Here is a 15,674-nt window from a genome sequence, read left to right as displayed (position 1 = left end):
TCACACTTGTGGCTGAAAGAATCTCCACAAAATTTAGAACATCATCTTCCCAGAAGAGCGATTGAATTGTTTGTTTCGACAGAACGTGCAGGCAATTTACCAACACTCATTTTCATTATGTACATATAAAAAACATTTTATTAATAAAAAGCCGTGTTGTATTTATTCAGAAAGGATTTTTTTAAGCAATCAGTCACCTTACAAGCTATTAATACTGGGGAAATCACTTGGGCTGTGAGCGATTAATAGCGCAATTAAATGATAAACTCGGCTGAAGTGACTCGGTGATGCCTTCTGAGAGCGTCTCAGAGGAAATGACATCCAGCATCGCTCCAATAAACAGCCTGAACGTGACAGTCGCATGGATCGTGCTCATGTATTCCGTTCCTTCCTGAACCTGCTTTTCCGAAAGCCGACGGGTTACACGAAAACAAAAACCCTACAAAAACACAATTTTTCATATTGATCCATCATCACCACGTTCCAGTTCTGAAACGTTCTGCTTCTCACACTGAATCCGAGGCTGGACAGTAGGATTACTGAGGAGGCATAAGTGTAGGATGGATTACAGAAGCATCCAGCTGTGTGCACAGCAGCACACCTACACGATATACATGTATAAATGATGAGAAGTCCACGTCTTTGAAAAGACGGAGAGAGAAGAACGTCGAGAATGTTCTCGACAGATCTCTCGGATGATGTTCCAAATCGACGCTGAATTGATGTATTTTATTAACATGACCTTCTGCACTGAAGAAGAAAACTCGCATATTTTTAGAATTCGCGACCAAATACTTACACAACACTGCAGTTTTTCGGTCAAATTTTTTCAAAGAAATAAATAATTATTCACTTCAGCAATAAAACTTCAAGATAATAATAATAATATTACTATTATACATCTCACAGGCCAAAAGAAACGAAGACACACATACGCTACTATTCCACTGGACCGCCTTTAGCTTTGATTACAGCACGAATGTCATCATTCCGATGAGCTAATTCAATTTCCGTCCAGAGCTTCTTCATTTCTCACTGAGAGTTTGGATTGCTGATGGAAAACATATTCTAAAATCTGTGTAAAATCTTTACCATATTCCAAAGATTCCCAATGGGATTAAGCTCTGAACTCTGTGGTGGCCAATCCATGTGTGAAAATGTCATCTCATGCTTCCTGAACCACTCTTTCACATTTTGAGGCTGATCAAACCTGCCATCTTGATGTATTCCTGTGTCATCAGGGAGGAAAAAAAATCTACTGATAGATAAAATCTGGTCATTCAGTGAATCTGGTCATTGACCAACTGAAGCAGCCTCGGATCATAACACTGCCCCCACAGGCTCCTTTCGTATTTCCTTGATGATTCCATCACTCTGGGACAGGGTAGATCTAAACTCCTTAGACAACATTAGCCTTTTCTCATTGCACCAGAGCAAACTAAATGCCTTTTTGACCAGTTAGAATCTCTGATAAATGGTTGTCTTTAGGTTAAACAGCTGTTTAATCCCAATCCCTTGAGTTTTTTTTTCGCACTGTGCTTCTAAAAAAAAAAGCTTTTTTTCACTATTAAACATAGCTGCAAGTGCTTTTGTTTTATTTTTATGATTAGATTTTCACATTCCTTCCTTGTAGATGACAATTCACCACTATCCTTCCAGGGTTTAATAAAGACTTTTACCACAATTTTAGTAATTTCAGGATCTCCTTAGTCATTTTCTTTGCATGACACAGGCTGACAATTTGACCTTCTGCAACAGAGCTTTTCTAGGACCACAGATAGATGTCTTCCATCATGGTTGTCTAAGAAATGAGAAGCTCCTCAATGCATTAGTTAAATAACTTGTTGCAGCTGAAACATATTCATCGCTTTCACTTATTTGGACATATTTAATATATTCCAACATCTTTTTTCTCAACATTTGATATTAGTATAAATTAAATTACAATTTTAAAGGGATTAAGAGTATAACATTTAAAGTTCTATCTATCTACACCCACTGGATCCAGACGCTTTGCCTCCTTTAGCAATTCTTGTTTAGTTTTTTTGTTCATCATCAAACAAACTTAAATAGTTGAAAGTTTTCTAATGATTTATTCGCTCTTTCTTTTGTACGTAGCTTCACAAAGACGCTTCACTCGATCCCAGTAAATGTGAATTCTTCAGAGTGTGAAATAAAGAGAATTACGCTGTCTGCTCATGTGAATGATGGAGGTCTGGGTTACCAGGCCACGGCTGTGAGCTTCTGCCACGTCTATGCTTATCCGCTCTCATGAATCAGAAACAGTAATGCAGTGAGGAGGCTTACCGAACTCGCCTGACACCGAGATCTCATACAGGCACGTCTGGCCTTTGGTGTAGTTGCGAGGGTAGTTGGGTGAAAGCACGGTGCCCTCTGACCCCGTTGACCTGCTTCCACAAGGTGCTGTGGGCATAAAAAATATTATTTATTATTCATGCACAATATCAAATATGAGCTCAATTATATGAATTCCTTGTTTAATTCTTGTGTGCATAAATAGAAAGGTGCTTTAAATTCTTTCTTCTCATAACCCATGATACAGCAGCCCCTGGAGAATAGAGGGTTAAAGGCCTTGCCCAAGTGCCCCAAGAGTGACACTTTGGCGATACCGGGGTTTGAATCCCCGACCTTCTGATTAGTAACCCAGACCCTTAGACACGGAGCTACAACAACATGACTTTGTGTTTTTTGTTACGCTGTAAAGTATCTCGATCAGTTCTATTTAAAAAAGGGAAGTGGTAGCTCAGTGGTTAAGGCTGTGGGTTGGTGATCAGTTCAAGGCCCCATATTGCTAAGATGCCACCTCTGGGCCCTTGAGCAACGCCCTTAGCTTACTTCAGGGGGGTTGTATCATGGCTGGGGTTGCAAAGGCGTAGAAAAATTCCAGAAAATTAAATATTTTTTTAATGCCATTTTTTTATTTAATTATTATCATTTTGTTGCACAATAGTTTAATAGTTTACACACAGCACAAGATGGAATTTTTTTTTTTAACCCAATTAAATTTGATTGTTTTATCCAAGATTATCCTGCAAGATATTTCTTTCCGACTACATTTAAGCTAACCTGCAATTTTGTAAATTTCATGGCATTTTGCAACCCTAATCATGGCTGACTGTGCGCTCCGAACCCAGCTTTCCAACAGAATGACATGGAGTTCAGGTCGTTTAGATTTGAGAACTCAGTAGTGCTGTGGCGGTAATGAGTACGAGCCTAAACGCATCACGGCAAATGATAGGCTTTGAAAAGAACAGTGTTTTATCATCACAAAGACTTTGACAATGGAACCTAGAATTTCTAGTAGAAGATCTACAAAAGTAAAGAGAAAAATAAAACCAGATGGAGGAACCACACTTAGATAATTCTATCAACTTCTAATCACTTTCTAAAACCCACTCATTTAAATCATGGAATCAGCTGTACAGCACAGAAAAGCGCAAATAAAAATAAAATCCAAAGTAAATAGAAAAAAAATAATACACTTTTAAATACTTCGAAACCCCCAAGCCCCCAAACACCCCCCCCCCCCAAAAAAAAAATACCCCAGTTCCTTCTTGACCAACGTACGTTTAGAGGAACTTTGCACTTGAATTGCGTTTTACAAAAGTCAACATGAGACATAAATAAATGAGACGCGGCCGTCTGACAGCTCCTAAAAGCCAGCATGGTCATTAATCACTCAAGGCCACATGGTCCAGCTCGACTTGTTTGTGAGAGGAGCTGAATTATGGAAGGCCTTGTTAACAGTGTACAGTCGTATATCAACTGTCTGTCTGTGACTACAGACACGCCGGTGTGATCGTATCGAAAAGACAGCTCAGAAATAATCACCGCTAATACAATATCCAAACATTTCATATTCGAGAATGTCTGGAAAAATAATCATTTTTGATTGATTGAACTTGTGATGGATTTATAAGGCAAGCAAGAAAAAGCTTGATATAATTATAAGCTGAGGAAACACTTTTAACCTGACTAGAAGATTGGTCATCCCATTCTACATTTAGTCCCCATTTCTCGTTATAATAACCTCCATTCTTCTGGGAAGATGTTTCACCAGATTTTGTAAACAAATCAGCCACAAGGGTGTCAGTAAAGTCAGGTACTGATGGAGGTGAGTTAAGGAGGTCTAGGGTGCAGTTAGCATTCACATTAATCTCTAAGAAGTTCAAGAGGAATGGAGTTCTAAAGCAGGAGATCTTGCACTTCATTTAATTGAAACCATATTTTCATGGAGGTGGTTTCACGTACAGGGGTAGTGTCATGCTGGAACAGGTTTTGGCCTCATAGTTCAAGCAAAGTGAAAGTTCCCTGGTGGTCTAGTGGTTAGGATGCAGCCCGGGTTCGATCCCCGGTCAAGAAACCAACCCCAGTCATTAGGGTTGCACAAGCCTTAGTGCAGGTCCCAAGCCCGGATAAATGGGGAGGGTTGCGTTAGGAAGGGCATCCAACATAAAAACATGTGCCAAATCAAACATGCAGGTGGTCTGCTGTGGTGACCCCTAATGGGAGAAGCCAAAAGAAAGTTCAAGCAAAGTGAAAATTTTAAGCTCGCTGATCCGTCAAGTCAAGTACAATTGTGAGCCTTCATACACGTATACTATACACGAGGATGTAAACAAATTTTAACTACATGACATTATTTACTTTTCACAGAAAAATACACTCACTGCATTGAAACACGCTTCGTCTAAGTTGAATCGAGGTCTAAGACGTCAATAGACATCGATTTGGATCGCTGTTCAAGCACATTTTTCTATTCCACTCCGAACCCCCCCCCAACCCCCCCCCCCCCCCCCCGCCCATGCAATATTTAGTCAGTTGTTTGTTCCTGGCTAAATGATGCCCCAAAAATGACCAGTTATGTCGATTAACCACAGAAGCGAAGCTGTGTGAAGCGAGCTGAATGTGTGTATCACATAGCAGGAGTATGAAACTGGAATAAATAATCATTAAGAGGACTTTCAACAACACCGATGGCTCACAATTACTATATACTCGAGAAAGGCCAGGGAAGGCTGATGATCAAAAAAAAAAAAAAAAGAGATGTTATGCCAATTCTCGAAAAGGTGTTAAAAAATGCATTAAAAAAAACGTTATATCTGCGGAAATGCAGTTGCATTGTTTGTACCGGGTCATGTAGAAAAGAAAAAGAAAAGCGCTTGAAACTTGTCACATGTACATTACAGCACAGCGAAATTCTTTCTTCGCATATCGCAAAGATGTTTCGGAGCGCCGGGTCAGCAATGAAAAAATTCCCCCTGAAGCACACTCAAGGGCCCCAAAGAATGCCAGCATTGCCATACCGGTGCTTGAACCGCAAACCTTCTGATGAATAACCCAGAGCCTCAACCGCTGAGCTACCACTTCCCTGATACTGACTGCCTCCCACGATATGATACATAGCCAAAAAATACGACTTGAAACCAGAAACCGACAAGCCCTCGTCTTGCTCTTTCATTATAATTTTATTGATCTGAGTTGTAAGAAATGTGACAGAGGTCAGGGTTTGGGTTATGGATGGGTTTTGTGTGTGCGAACGTTCATTAGTCTGAAGTCAAACAAACCGAATCCAATTATATTGCTCTTGGATGAAATTGGTGAAGAAAAGTGATGGGATACCAACAACGATCTTAGGAATGTAAAGCAAGGTCAGAGATTACCCTGGGACGTGGCTGTGAATGTGTCAGGTTTATTTATTTATATATTTATATATATGGATAAGATAAGATAAGATGGCTGGATATATATACAACTGAGCAGCTATGGGGTTAAGAGCCTCACTCAGGGGCCCATTAGTGGCAGCTTGATGTGGCAGAGATTTGAAAACAAAACAATTCCTGGTTGAATAATGAAAGTATCTTTATATCAAACAAGATACTTTAAAGACTCCTCAAAGGAGTTGCACATGCTACATCATTTCTATTTCTCATAATGAATCTATTCAATATTCATTTTCTATCAATCCAATCATCAATATCAGCCATATGTATACCCCCAAGACAAAACACCCCCCCTCCCCCATTTTTTTCAATTGTCGGTCATTTCCCTTCAGTATTCCTCATCCACAAATGTAACATTAGCATAAACAAAGATAGATTGGATTCTTGCAGTTGGAAATCGTCCTTCCACGGTGTCGTGGTTCTTCAGCCCGGTGAGTAAAAAAAACAAAACCAAAAAAAATTGCCTGTATGAGTAATAAGACGAAGGGCAGAAACCCCTTCCCACCCGCTGGGTTCATTCAACAAGAGGTAGGAGAAGGTAAACAGCGCATGTTTGTCCTTGGCGGTTATACAGAACACTGCGCAGATGTTACAGGCTCTCACCTGGGAGCCGCACATACGCACAGCTACATTCATTATTAATCAGGGCTCCGGTGTAGAGAGGATTGGCTCAGTAATGAAATATGTGCAGCGACTGCGAGGGGACCCGCAGTCCACGGTCGCCGAGCAAAGTAAGATGATCGGATAATAATCAGCGTGAGGTGAATGACTACAAAGCCTGAGTGTACAGACTTATGGTTTAAGGTTCAAATCCGAAAAAATACTTAATATTTCCATACACACCATATGGACAAAGAGTATTGTGACACCTGACCTCCCCAGATGTGTATGATTGGACATGGAGGTACACAACTGTATAGGATGTGGAAGCAACTTACTGGGAACATCAAAGAAAAATGAAGGTTATTATAGTGTAACAGTATTTTCACAGAAAGATATAGTGAGTGGATTTAAAACCCTGGTGAGTAACAGTGTGCATCTTGCATTAACTATGTTTGTTCGTTCTGTTTAAAGACGTCAAAGCAACATGTATTTAGATGACTATGAAGAGAATACATAGAAGAGAATAAAATGACGGTTATGACGTTTTATGAAATGAACCCTCAGGTCCGAATCGTAACCCAAAATCCTAAACATAAGCAGGGCAAAGGTCACAAACAAATCTGGAAGCACCTAGAAATCTATGAAACAAAGAACAAACGACTCAGTAATGGTAACGAAATGAACAATTTACTTTGTGATCACAAAACATTAAACTATCACAAGGCATGAGTGGAAATAGGAAATGAATTGAAACAATCGCTTATACCAACACAAAAAGAATGCAGATGTATGCAAAAATATGCAGGAGTATGCAGAAATATGCTAGCATTAGACATGACTAGACTAGCATCATAATGCTAAGGATAGTTCCTGATATTGCTAAGAATAAGTCCTGATAATGCTAGGGCTAGTTCTTGATAATGCTAAAGCTAGTTTGTGATATTGCTAAGAATAGTTCCTGATAATGCTAAGGCCAGTTCCTGATAATGCTAAGGCTAGTTCCTGACAACACTGAGGATAGTTCCTGATAATGCTAGGGCTAGTTCTTGATAATGCTATGGATAGTTCCTGATAATGCTAAGGATCGTTCCTGATAATGCTAATGCTAGTTCTTGATAATGCTAGGGCTAGTTCCTGGTAATGCTAAGGATAGTTCCTGATATTGCTAAGGAAAAGTCCCGATAATTCTGGGGGCAAGTTCCTGATAATGCTAAGGATAGTTCCTGATCATGCTAAGGCGAGTTCCTGACAAGAAAATTGGCTCTGCTAATAAAATATGTGCACATATATAAAGAAGGAAAGTCCATAAATCAATTCCTACATTTTTTTGACAAGTAATTATATTTCCTACATGTTAAATAAAAAGGGAAGAAGCTCCGCGTGGTGTGAAATATCAGTTTAAATTGGGAAAACAAACCCGAGTGTCCCTTTGAAGATTTATGAAAATACTGAATTTTGGACACTGCCAAGTTTAATATATTTTTCCGCTCGAAAAAAATCATTTAAAGCCCTGATGGACTTGTTAGTGAGCTGGCAAGTTGAATCAGGTGTGTTGGATCAGGCAAAACACTAATGGGCACAAGGCAGGGGGTCCGCAGGGCTGAAACGCTAAGCCATTACTGCAAACTCTGATGAATTTTACTGTATACCTTCAATTTCTCACACGGAGATTGGATTCCTACTCCAGAACTTATAATTCCGTTTTCACCCTAATGGAATTTTGATCGTGTTCGGTCCTGATGTAACCTCATTGCATAAGACCCCTGTGAAGGAAAAATATCCAACCTGGATGGATATCTTGTAGCATATGGTACGTGGAAATGAAAGTGGTGCTCTTATGGCTGTCAATTGCGTGTCAATAGCAGAGAATTTCAAGCGTGCTGCAGAGATACTGTGCATGTCGCGTTTAGGGAAACCATCTGGAGCAGAATAAGACGACGAGGAATGGGAACGCGATTAGGTTTCAGGCAGAAATCAAGATAAAGTGGATATTAGGCGCACGCCAATTCGATCTGAATGATCAAAAGCATTGCGCTGCATGAAGAAAGATTAAACTTGGCGTCGAACTCATCAATGGCGATGCCTCTGCCGCTAACAAGTCTGGTGCTTCTTGTTCTACACTTGGAAAACCTCTGAAAAAGAAAAGCAGCTATTTAAAAGCTTTGGTATAACCTTGTCTCTTTTGGAACAGATGGACAGACAGACGGACCGAGGGACAGGTGGATGGTAAAAAATATTAGATTCCTGGCAAACGTGCCTCGAGATCCTGAATATGAATGTGTAAATACTGTAAAACAGAAGGACAATTTGACCTTGGTTTGTCTTTGACCCAGTTTGGCTTAATTCCAAAATCAAATCTGTTGGTTAAAGAAATAACTGGGTATTAATCCAACAAACATTGAACCACTTGGTCTTGAGATATTGTGCTACAGAAAATCTGGATCTGATTGATGGATAAGTGAGTGCTAATTTTTGAATATTGTACTAATGTGGTTTAAGGAAGTTTTTAACTAATATTTCACAAAATCAGTCATTTCCTTTTATTTATAAAGGATAAAAACTGGTCAAACACGCAGCGATCCACCAATCAGGGTCGATCGTGCACTGTTTTACACTTTTTTAAATTAGCGCTTGGTGTATCTACTGATCACCAACATACAGCTCAGCATCAGTTCAACAGCAAACAGAACATTTAGAGAGGAATAAATGATGAAGAAGCTCCAGACTCGAACTCGCACGCGGCTTTATTTGAGTTATTTTTAAGTTGGGTTTTGGTTAATGATAATTGTATTAATATCAATCTATTAATAGATCAGTGTGCTGAGAGTCACATTCGAGTCTTTTTACATCAACTAAGTTAATTAGGTAAAGAATCTTGTGATAAAAATGATAATAGGAAAATTATAGTTATAATAAATCATAGTATTTTGGATACTTAACTACATTTGAAGGCAAAAATCTTTGTACTTTAACTTAAGTGAAAGTTTAAAGGGACACTTTGACTTTTACTGGAGTCACGTTTTACACAGTGGATCTTTACTTTACGTGGTTTGTGTACTTCATGCACTAGTGGGTAGTATTGAGGAATCATCACCACCTTGACAGCTGGGCAGCGCTCGGTTCCACTCGGGTCGGTTGGTGTTGCCCATCACGCAGGTGAGAGTGGAGTAGCCCTGCAGCTGGTAGCCTGGTTCGCAGTGGAAGGTCAAACTGGAGCCCAGTTTATAGTCACTGCCCAGTCGAGTACCGTTCATCACACTGCCTGGGTCAAAGCAAGCCTCTCTCAGCTTAGCTGGTGGGGGAAAAAACAGAGGTACTCTGTAATGAATAACAGTTAATGAATTAATAAATATATAAAATAATCCACCGTTCATCATCAATAACATTCTGGATTAAAACTAAACAATAAAAATGTAAGCAAATTGAATGCTATAAATTTGATGACTCCTTCCATAAATGTTAAATAAACAAAAAAAAGCGTTATATATTTTGGTAAATTACACAACAATGCCGTAGTGCTGTAAGAAACGGGACGAGCAAACTAAACAGTAAGTTTTTAAGCACATAAAGAGGAGTTCAAATCCCCAAAAAATAGCGATGGCCTGGGGGGGTGGAGCCAGGACCAAGTGCCCATAGCTGGAGTATAATGAGTGCTGCAATCCATCCCAGCCAGCGGCTCATTAGAGGAAGAATAAAGGAGCTGCTCGCCAGAAGAGAGAAAAAAGAAGACGCTGGAGAATCTGTGTTTGCATGCAACAGTGCGGTAATTGCCTTTTCTCTCCACCTCCCAAAAGATTCCCTCGATGAAGTTCACACTCCGGCTCATCAGCGCAAGCCTGTAGGATTCACACAGGAGCTGAGAGTGGATTTATACAATATAAAATGACAAAGGAAGGTGGGACAGTCAAAGAGGGATAATCTCACAGAGTAGCAAAAGGAGTTACATCAAGAAAGCTGAGATTAAACCAATACAGCTGGTTGAGCAGGAGGTTATTTTCACATGTCTAGTGAAAAATACACACTAAGGGTTGTAACTATGAGGGCAAAATCCTGGCAAGGAAATTAAGAAGGAAATAGTAAGAAAAACACAAATCAGAAGATGTTTATTATGAAATCAGCCTTCAAACACATGTCGACCAAGTACAGGGAACCTGATCCAGCAACCCAAACTCAAAAAAGTTGCTGAAGTTTTGGGAGAGGAATGCTGACCCATATGGGTCTGATACAGGATTCAAGCTGATTAACAGTTCTGGGTGTTCTTTGTTGTGTTTTTCACTTTATGATGCACCAGATTTTTTCAAATGGTGAAAGGTTTAGAGTGTAGACAGGCCAGTTCAGCAAGTATACTCTTCTACTACTAAGTCGTGCCATTGTAATAGATGCAGTTAGCATTATCTTGCTAAAATATCCAATGCCTTCTCTGAATAAGACATTTTCCACAGTGTCCCAACGTTTTTTTTTTTTTTGCAGCAAATTATGTGAGATCTTTTTAATTCTACAGTAGAAGGCACCCACAATTCTAAACAAACTGCAAAGGGTAAATCCTAAAGAACAAGAATGAAAAGCCAACCTGGAGAGAACCCATTTGGTGTCCCACAGCACTCCTTAGGAAAAACAAAGCATGAGCAATCCCTTGTGGTTTGAATGATAAATTAAACAAAGACCTGGACCCACAAAAGAGAGGGTCAGAGTGAAACCTGACATTTCTGGACACACTGCAGAGATCAAAAACAGTTTAGAAAAATCCCTCCATGACCAGCATGTGATTGATCTAGGATGGTGGTCAGCCCATAATAATACAAATGTCATCTTTTCATGAAAATTGCAGGATTCATGAACAAAGTAAGACCAGTCTACTACACTATAAAAAGGTAAAAAAAAAAAAAATGGACATTGAAACCTGGTAGTTAACCTGATTGTTGGCCAAATAGTTGTACAAATCCACCTACTGGACCAACTTATATAGAAGTTTGTGGACTTCACACCTTCAGACCAATCGTGTGGTTCTTTGCCAAAAAGGTTAAAAAATGTAAATATCTCGTGGAAACTAAGAAGTCCAAAGACAGACTCCAAAACCTGTACGTACAGTTTAGCATTGATAGAGCACTAATTCCCTTTTTGAACTGAGTGCTGATAACATGCCAGATGGTCCGTCTCCTCTTTAGTCTGGAAGACGTGGTGTCCATGTTTTTTTAAAGAGAAATTAAAATTTTGATTTCGTTTGACACCAAACAGTTTTCCACTTAGCCTCAGTACATTTTAAATGAGCTTTGTCCCAAAGAGAATAACAGCATTTCTGGATCATGTTCACACATGGCCTTTCCTTAGCATGATAAGGATTTAACCTGCATTTGTGTAAACTGTGTTCACAGACAGTGATTTCTGGAGGTGTTAATGAGCCCATGCAGCGGTTTACACTGCAGATTCATGACTGTTTTATTGAGCCCCGAAGATCATGGACATTCAATGTTGAATTTTGCCATTGTCTCTTGTTCGCACAGTGATTTCTGCATGTTCTTAGAAACTTGGGAAAAATGGTATGGAAGACCTGCAATGTCCTGCACAGAGATCTGACCCCAACCAGCCTTTCCAGAGGTGTGGAGATTCTTATAACATTTCAATATGAATCCAACAAGCACATTGGAATGTAATTCCACTAAATATATAGTCATAAAGTGTATCTTGGTATATTTAATGATAACAAAATCGATTAAACAGGGAGCAGTGGAACAATCCAGGCTACAAAAGCCTACAAAAAATTTCTATGCAACACGTACGTATATCGAGGGAAAAGTTCAGGAAAGTTGACCTTGGTGACTCTGAGCAACTTCAGGCCTCTGACCAGAAATGCAGCTGAATGAGAAACTCTGAAAAATTTAAGCGAGGCACTCAGCAGCCTGTCAAAGACTGAAATGTGTCCCACATAATAAAAGTATATCTTGCAAACATGCGAGGGCGCCTGTGACAGGCCTTCACTTCGTATGAGAAAAAGAGCAGGTCGTGAAGTGCTGCAGCCAAAAGAATCAAACAGAAGTGGTCTTTTCTTTTTTTTTATACAGCTCCTGAATTATTATGGACATTTCATGCCAAACCGAGTCTTGGCTCGAAGCCCTTGTAAAAAAACATTGGAAAGACTTCTGCTGCTTTAATCACAGGTACTTGTACTCTGTGATGGTCTTATTATGGGATGTGTGATCTGACGGACTTGGCAGACGAAGCGCCAGTTGGTAAAATGACCAGTTAGCTTTGTGTGTCTGTAGCTTTCAGTAGAATACTTGAAATCTTTGAAAACAAGGCATTTGAAGAAATTTGCCAATTAGCACCTCCAGTGCCAGGTTCCACAAGAACAAACCAGTGTGTTGTCCAGAGGCCTGAGTGCAAAATCAAAAGTGTTCACCTTTTAAAAAAAAAAAATCCATGTTCCATTAACAGTCTTTTATTACAGCATATACGCCAACCGAGAGATCATTCATATGCTGGTCATGAAGCCCTTTTTGTCGACTCGCTGCAGTAGTAAAGTAGGTCCAGATTTTTTCACAGATTGCAACCCATATGAATCTCACAATATCACATGGTGTCTCACTCTGTACTTGAACAGAAAACATTATAACTTGGACTCAATATTGCTTGGGTTTTTTTTTCCCTCAAGATCTCGTTTTTAACACTTGCTACTAAGAGTTTTTTCTCAGAAGCCTTGAGCTTAATGGAGTGATTGTCTTCATCTCCTCTGCATGTGAGACAAATAACCAGGGCAACCTGAAGAGATAAATGGTATTGCGGTATATTTAGAATAGTGATTGAAGGCTTACTGAGAAACAGCACCGCTTTTTCAGATTTTCTGAAGAGAATGTGGTTAGAGGCACCAGCAATGCGGATAATTTTGTCAGAGAAGAGTTGGTCAAAGATCTAGAGAAGGGGGAAGGGGTTAACTCAGTGGTTCAGATGTTCTTCTGATCAGAAGGTCGTGAGTTCTAATCCAAGCACTACCCACACTGCGACTGCTTGAGCAAGGCACTTAACTGTCAGTTGCTCAGTGGTATGAATGAGATAATTCTCATATAAAAGCCAAAAGCAAAATGCCGTTAAAGGTTGCATTTGTGATTTCTCTCGTTATCATAAATTATATTATAACAGGAGATTTTTTTTGCTGCGAAAGTGAAGAACTCACAGACTCAAATCATGGAGTGTAGTGTAGTGTTTTTTTTTATTTTATTTTTCTTATAGCACTTTAATTTCTAAAGATGTTCCTTTCATTGGAAACTAGTTTGAGATTTATATCTCCTTGCCCGTTTCTAACCACACTAGCATTCCATGAACATTAGGAACTCCAGACAGAGAGCAACCCAGGCTCAGGATCAAACCCAGGTTCTCTGGGGATGTGGTATTTGAACTGGTTTAAACATACCTTCAAAAAGATGAAGCCAATCACAAACAAGATTATCTAACGTCCAATGCATTGATAGAACGGGGCAATGCAAAGAAGCATTTGAAAGAATATTGAGTTCAAACTACAATGTTTCTTATTCAAGAAAATATGGGTCACAAAAATTGACTATGCACAAAACCCTACAGTACCAACGCTTCTATGCCCGGTATGTGATCTTTAGGATGGTGGACAGTTCTTAATGGTGCAAACAAGGTCTTCATATATGGAAAGAGGAATCCATCAAATAGAGGCAGCCTTCAAATTTAGAGACGGGTTTTCACCTTGAACCTCAAACTACTAGAAGTACTATAAACACTAAGACCTCAACAAATATGTCTAAAGCAGCAAAGACTCAGAAGGTTCCAGAGGCACTGTTACAACAAGCAAGCTGGAATATTATAATTTTTTAGGTTCTACCAGCATATTTTGCAAGGTGAAAAAAAACCCAAAGAAGATGTCTGACATGTAGAATATACCAGAGGAACATTCACGGGATACTAATCCAAGTGACTGTTGACTTAAAATGTATTTTTAAATCTAGTTTATTCCATTTTTTTTTTCAGTTTGTATTTTTTATTCATGTGTATGTGCGTTAGGTGCTGCTGTCTTTACCCTTGTACTCCAGATGGAAGCCGGTGTAGCTCACTGAACCATCACTGCGAAAGGCTATGTGCATGATGTTCGAGCTGCTCTCTATCTTCTCCGGCAGCTTGCTGTCTTGAAACGTCCCAATCAGATGGCTGTTGGTGTGCGGTCCATCATAAATGTACAGGAAGTCGTAATTGGGCTCAATGCTGAAGCTAAAATGGAAAGCAAAGACTCAGGAAGAACTTTGACAGGCGTTAAACATGATTTTTTGCACCTGCTTTACCGATATTTCTCCAAGATTGGATTAATCGTGAAAATATTGTAATTGGAGGACAGGAAGCAAGAAACGCTTCAATGCACCAAAAGATTTAGCCTCTAATAGGGTTTTTAGAGAGCACTATCTACCAGTGGTTTTCAAAAGGCCATAGTATATGATTTACACCATTTTCATCCACATCAAACCATTCATTGAGACCTCGTGAATGCTTTGACCAGCTTGTGGATGAGCATCTGATCATCCTTGAAGAGTCCACCATCAGAATTAAGGTAATCATTTCAAGAAACTTTGTATAGGTTTGCAGTGATGCTTCCTTGTAACCAGAGACAAGTGGAGGATACTAATGCATGAAGAAATGAGACCCACATCCTAAAAAAATAATCAGCTAGTTTTTGCTTTGCTTAAAATCCTCACTAGGTGACACTAACTAAATAATTCTGGATCATAGGTGCATTTGAAGAGGCAGCTCTTATCAGGTTTTTCATGAATGGAAAAACAGCATTAGTGAAAATTGAGGATGAAATGGTCCCAAATGGGAAAAAAAAATGTATTCTGTGAAATGAAGATAAAAATGCTCCATTTTACACTTCCGTATAAAAAAACAGGCTTTTTTTTTTCCTGGTTGTAACACACTCGTTAATTAATGTAATATATCCAAAGAAAACAGCTCTTTCCACAGCATACGCAATACTTTCTAATTGTATTTGCTGAATATTTCAGAGATTTCTTCACAAAAAACTGCTACATCAGCTGATTTATTTTGTTTTTAAGAGATTTCTATTTATCGGTCAACTGACACCACACTACTACATCCAAAACACCAAGAAAGACCTACCTGATGAACGCCAATGAGATGACATAATCAGGGTGCACAGTGATGAACCAATCACAGTCTTTGCTATGTGGGTAGGGATGGGGAAAGTTTGGAGACAGGATGAATCCAGATGATCCTGTGATGTTTCCTCCACAAGGAGCTGAAAGCCAATAGAAACAATAGAATTCATTATTATTATTATCATTAGTAATGGGATAAAAA

The 15,674-nt window shown here is 39.3% G+C and overlaps 1 protein-coding gene across 3 annotated transcripts in view; it reads right to left on the bottom strand.

Annotated features, from left to right (window-relative positions):
• Nucleotides 1–15,674, bottom strand: part of csmd3a (CUB and Sushi multiple domains 3a) — a 245,184-nt gene that overhangs the window by 107,451 nt on the left and 122,059 nt on the right. For all 3 annotated transcript variants that reach the window (XM_083529477.1, XM_083529478.1, XM_083529479.1), the window contains 4 exons: nucleotides 15,474–15,612; nucleotides 14,386–14,573; nucleotides 9,445–9,639; nucleotides 2,308–2,424 (listed from right to left, as the gene is read on the bottom strand). In XM_083529477.1, the coding sequence (XP_083385603.1) occupies nucleotides 2,308–2,424; nucleotides 9,445–9,639; nucleotides 14,386–14,573; nucleotides 15,474–15,612 (639 nt within the window). The remainder of the gene's footprint in view (nucleotides 1–2,307; nucleotides 2,425–9,444; nucleotides 9,640–14,385; nucleotides 14,574–15,473; nucleotides 15,613–15,674) is intronic.

This window comes from Silurus aristotelis (assembly GCF_946808225.1).
Source record: "Silurus aristotelis genome assembly, chromosome: 25".
NCBI classification, from domain to species: Eukaryota; Metazoa; Chordata; class Actinopteri; order Siluriformes; family Siluridae; genus Silurus; species Silurus aristotelis.
Note: the sequence above shows the minus strand (reverse complement) of the source record. Positions and strands in the feature narration are given on the sequence as shown.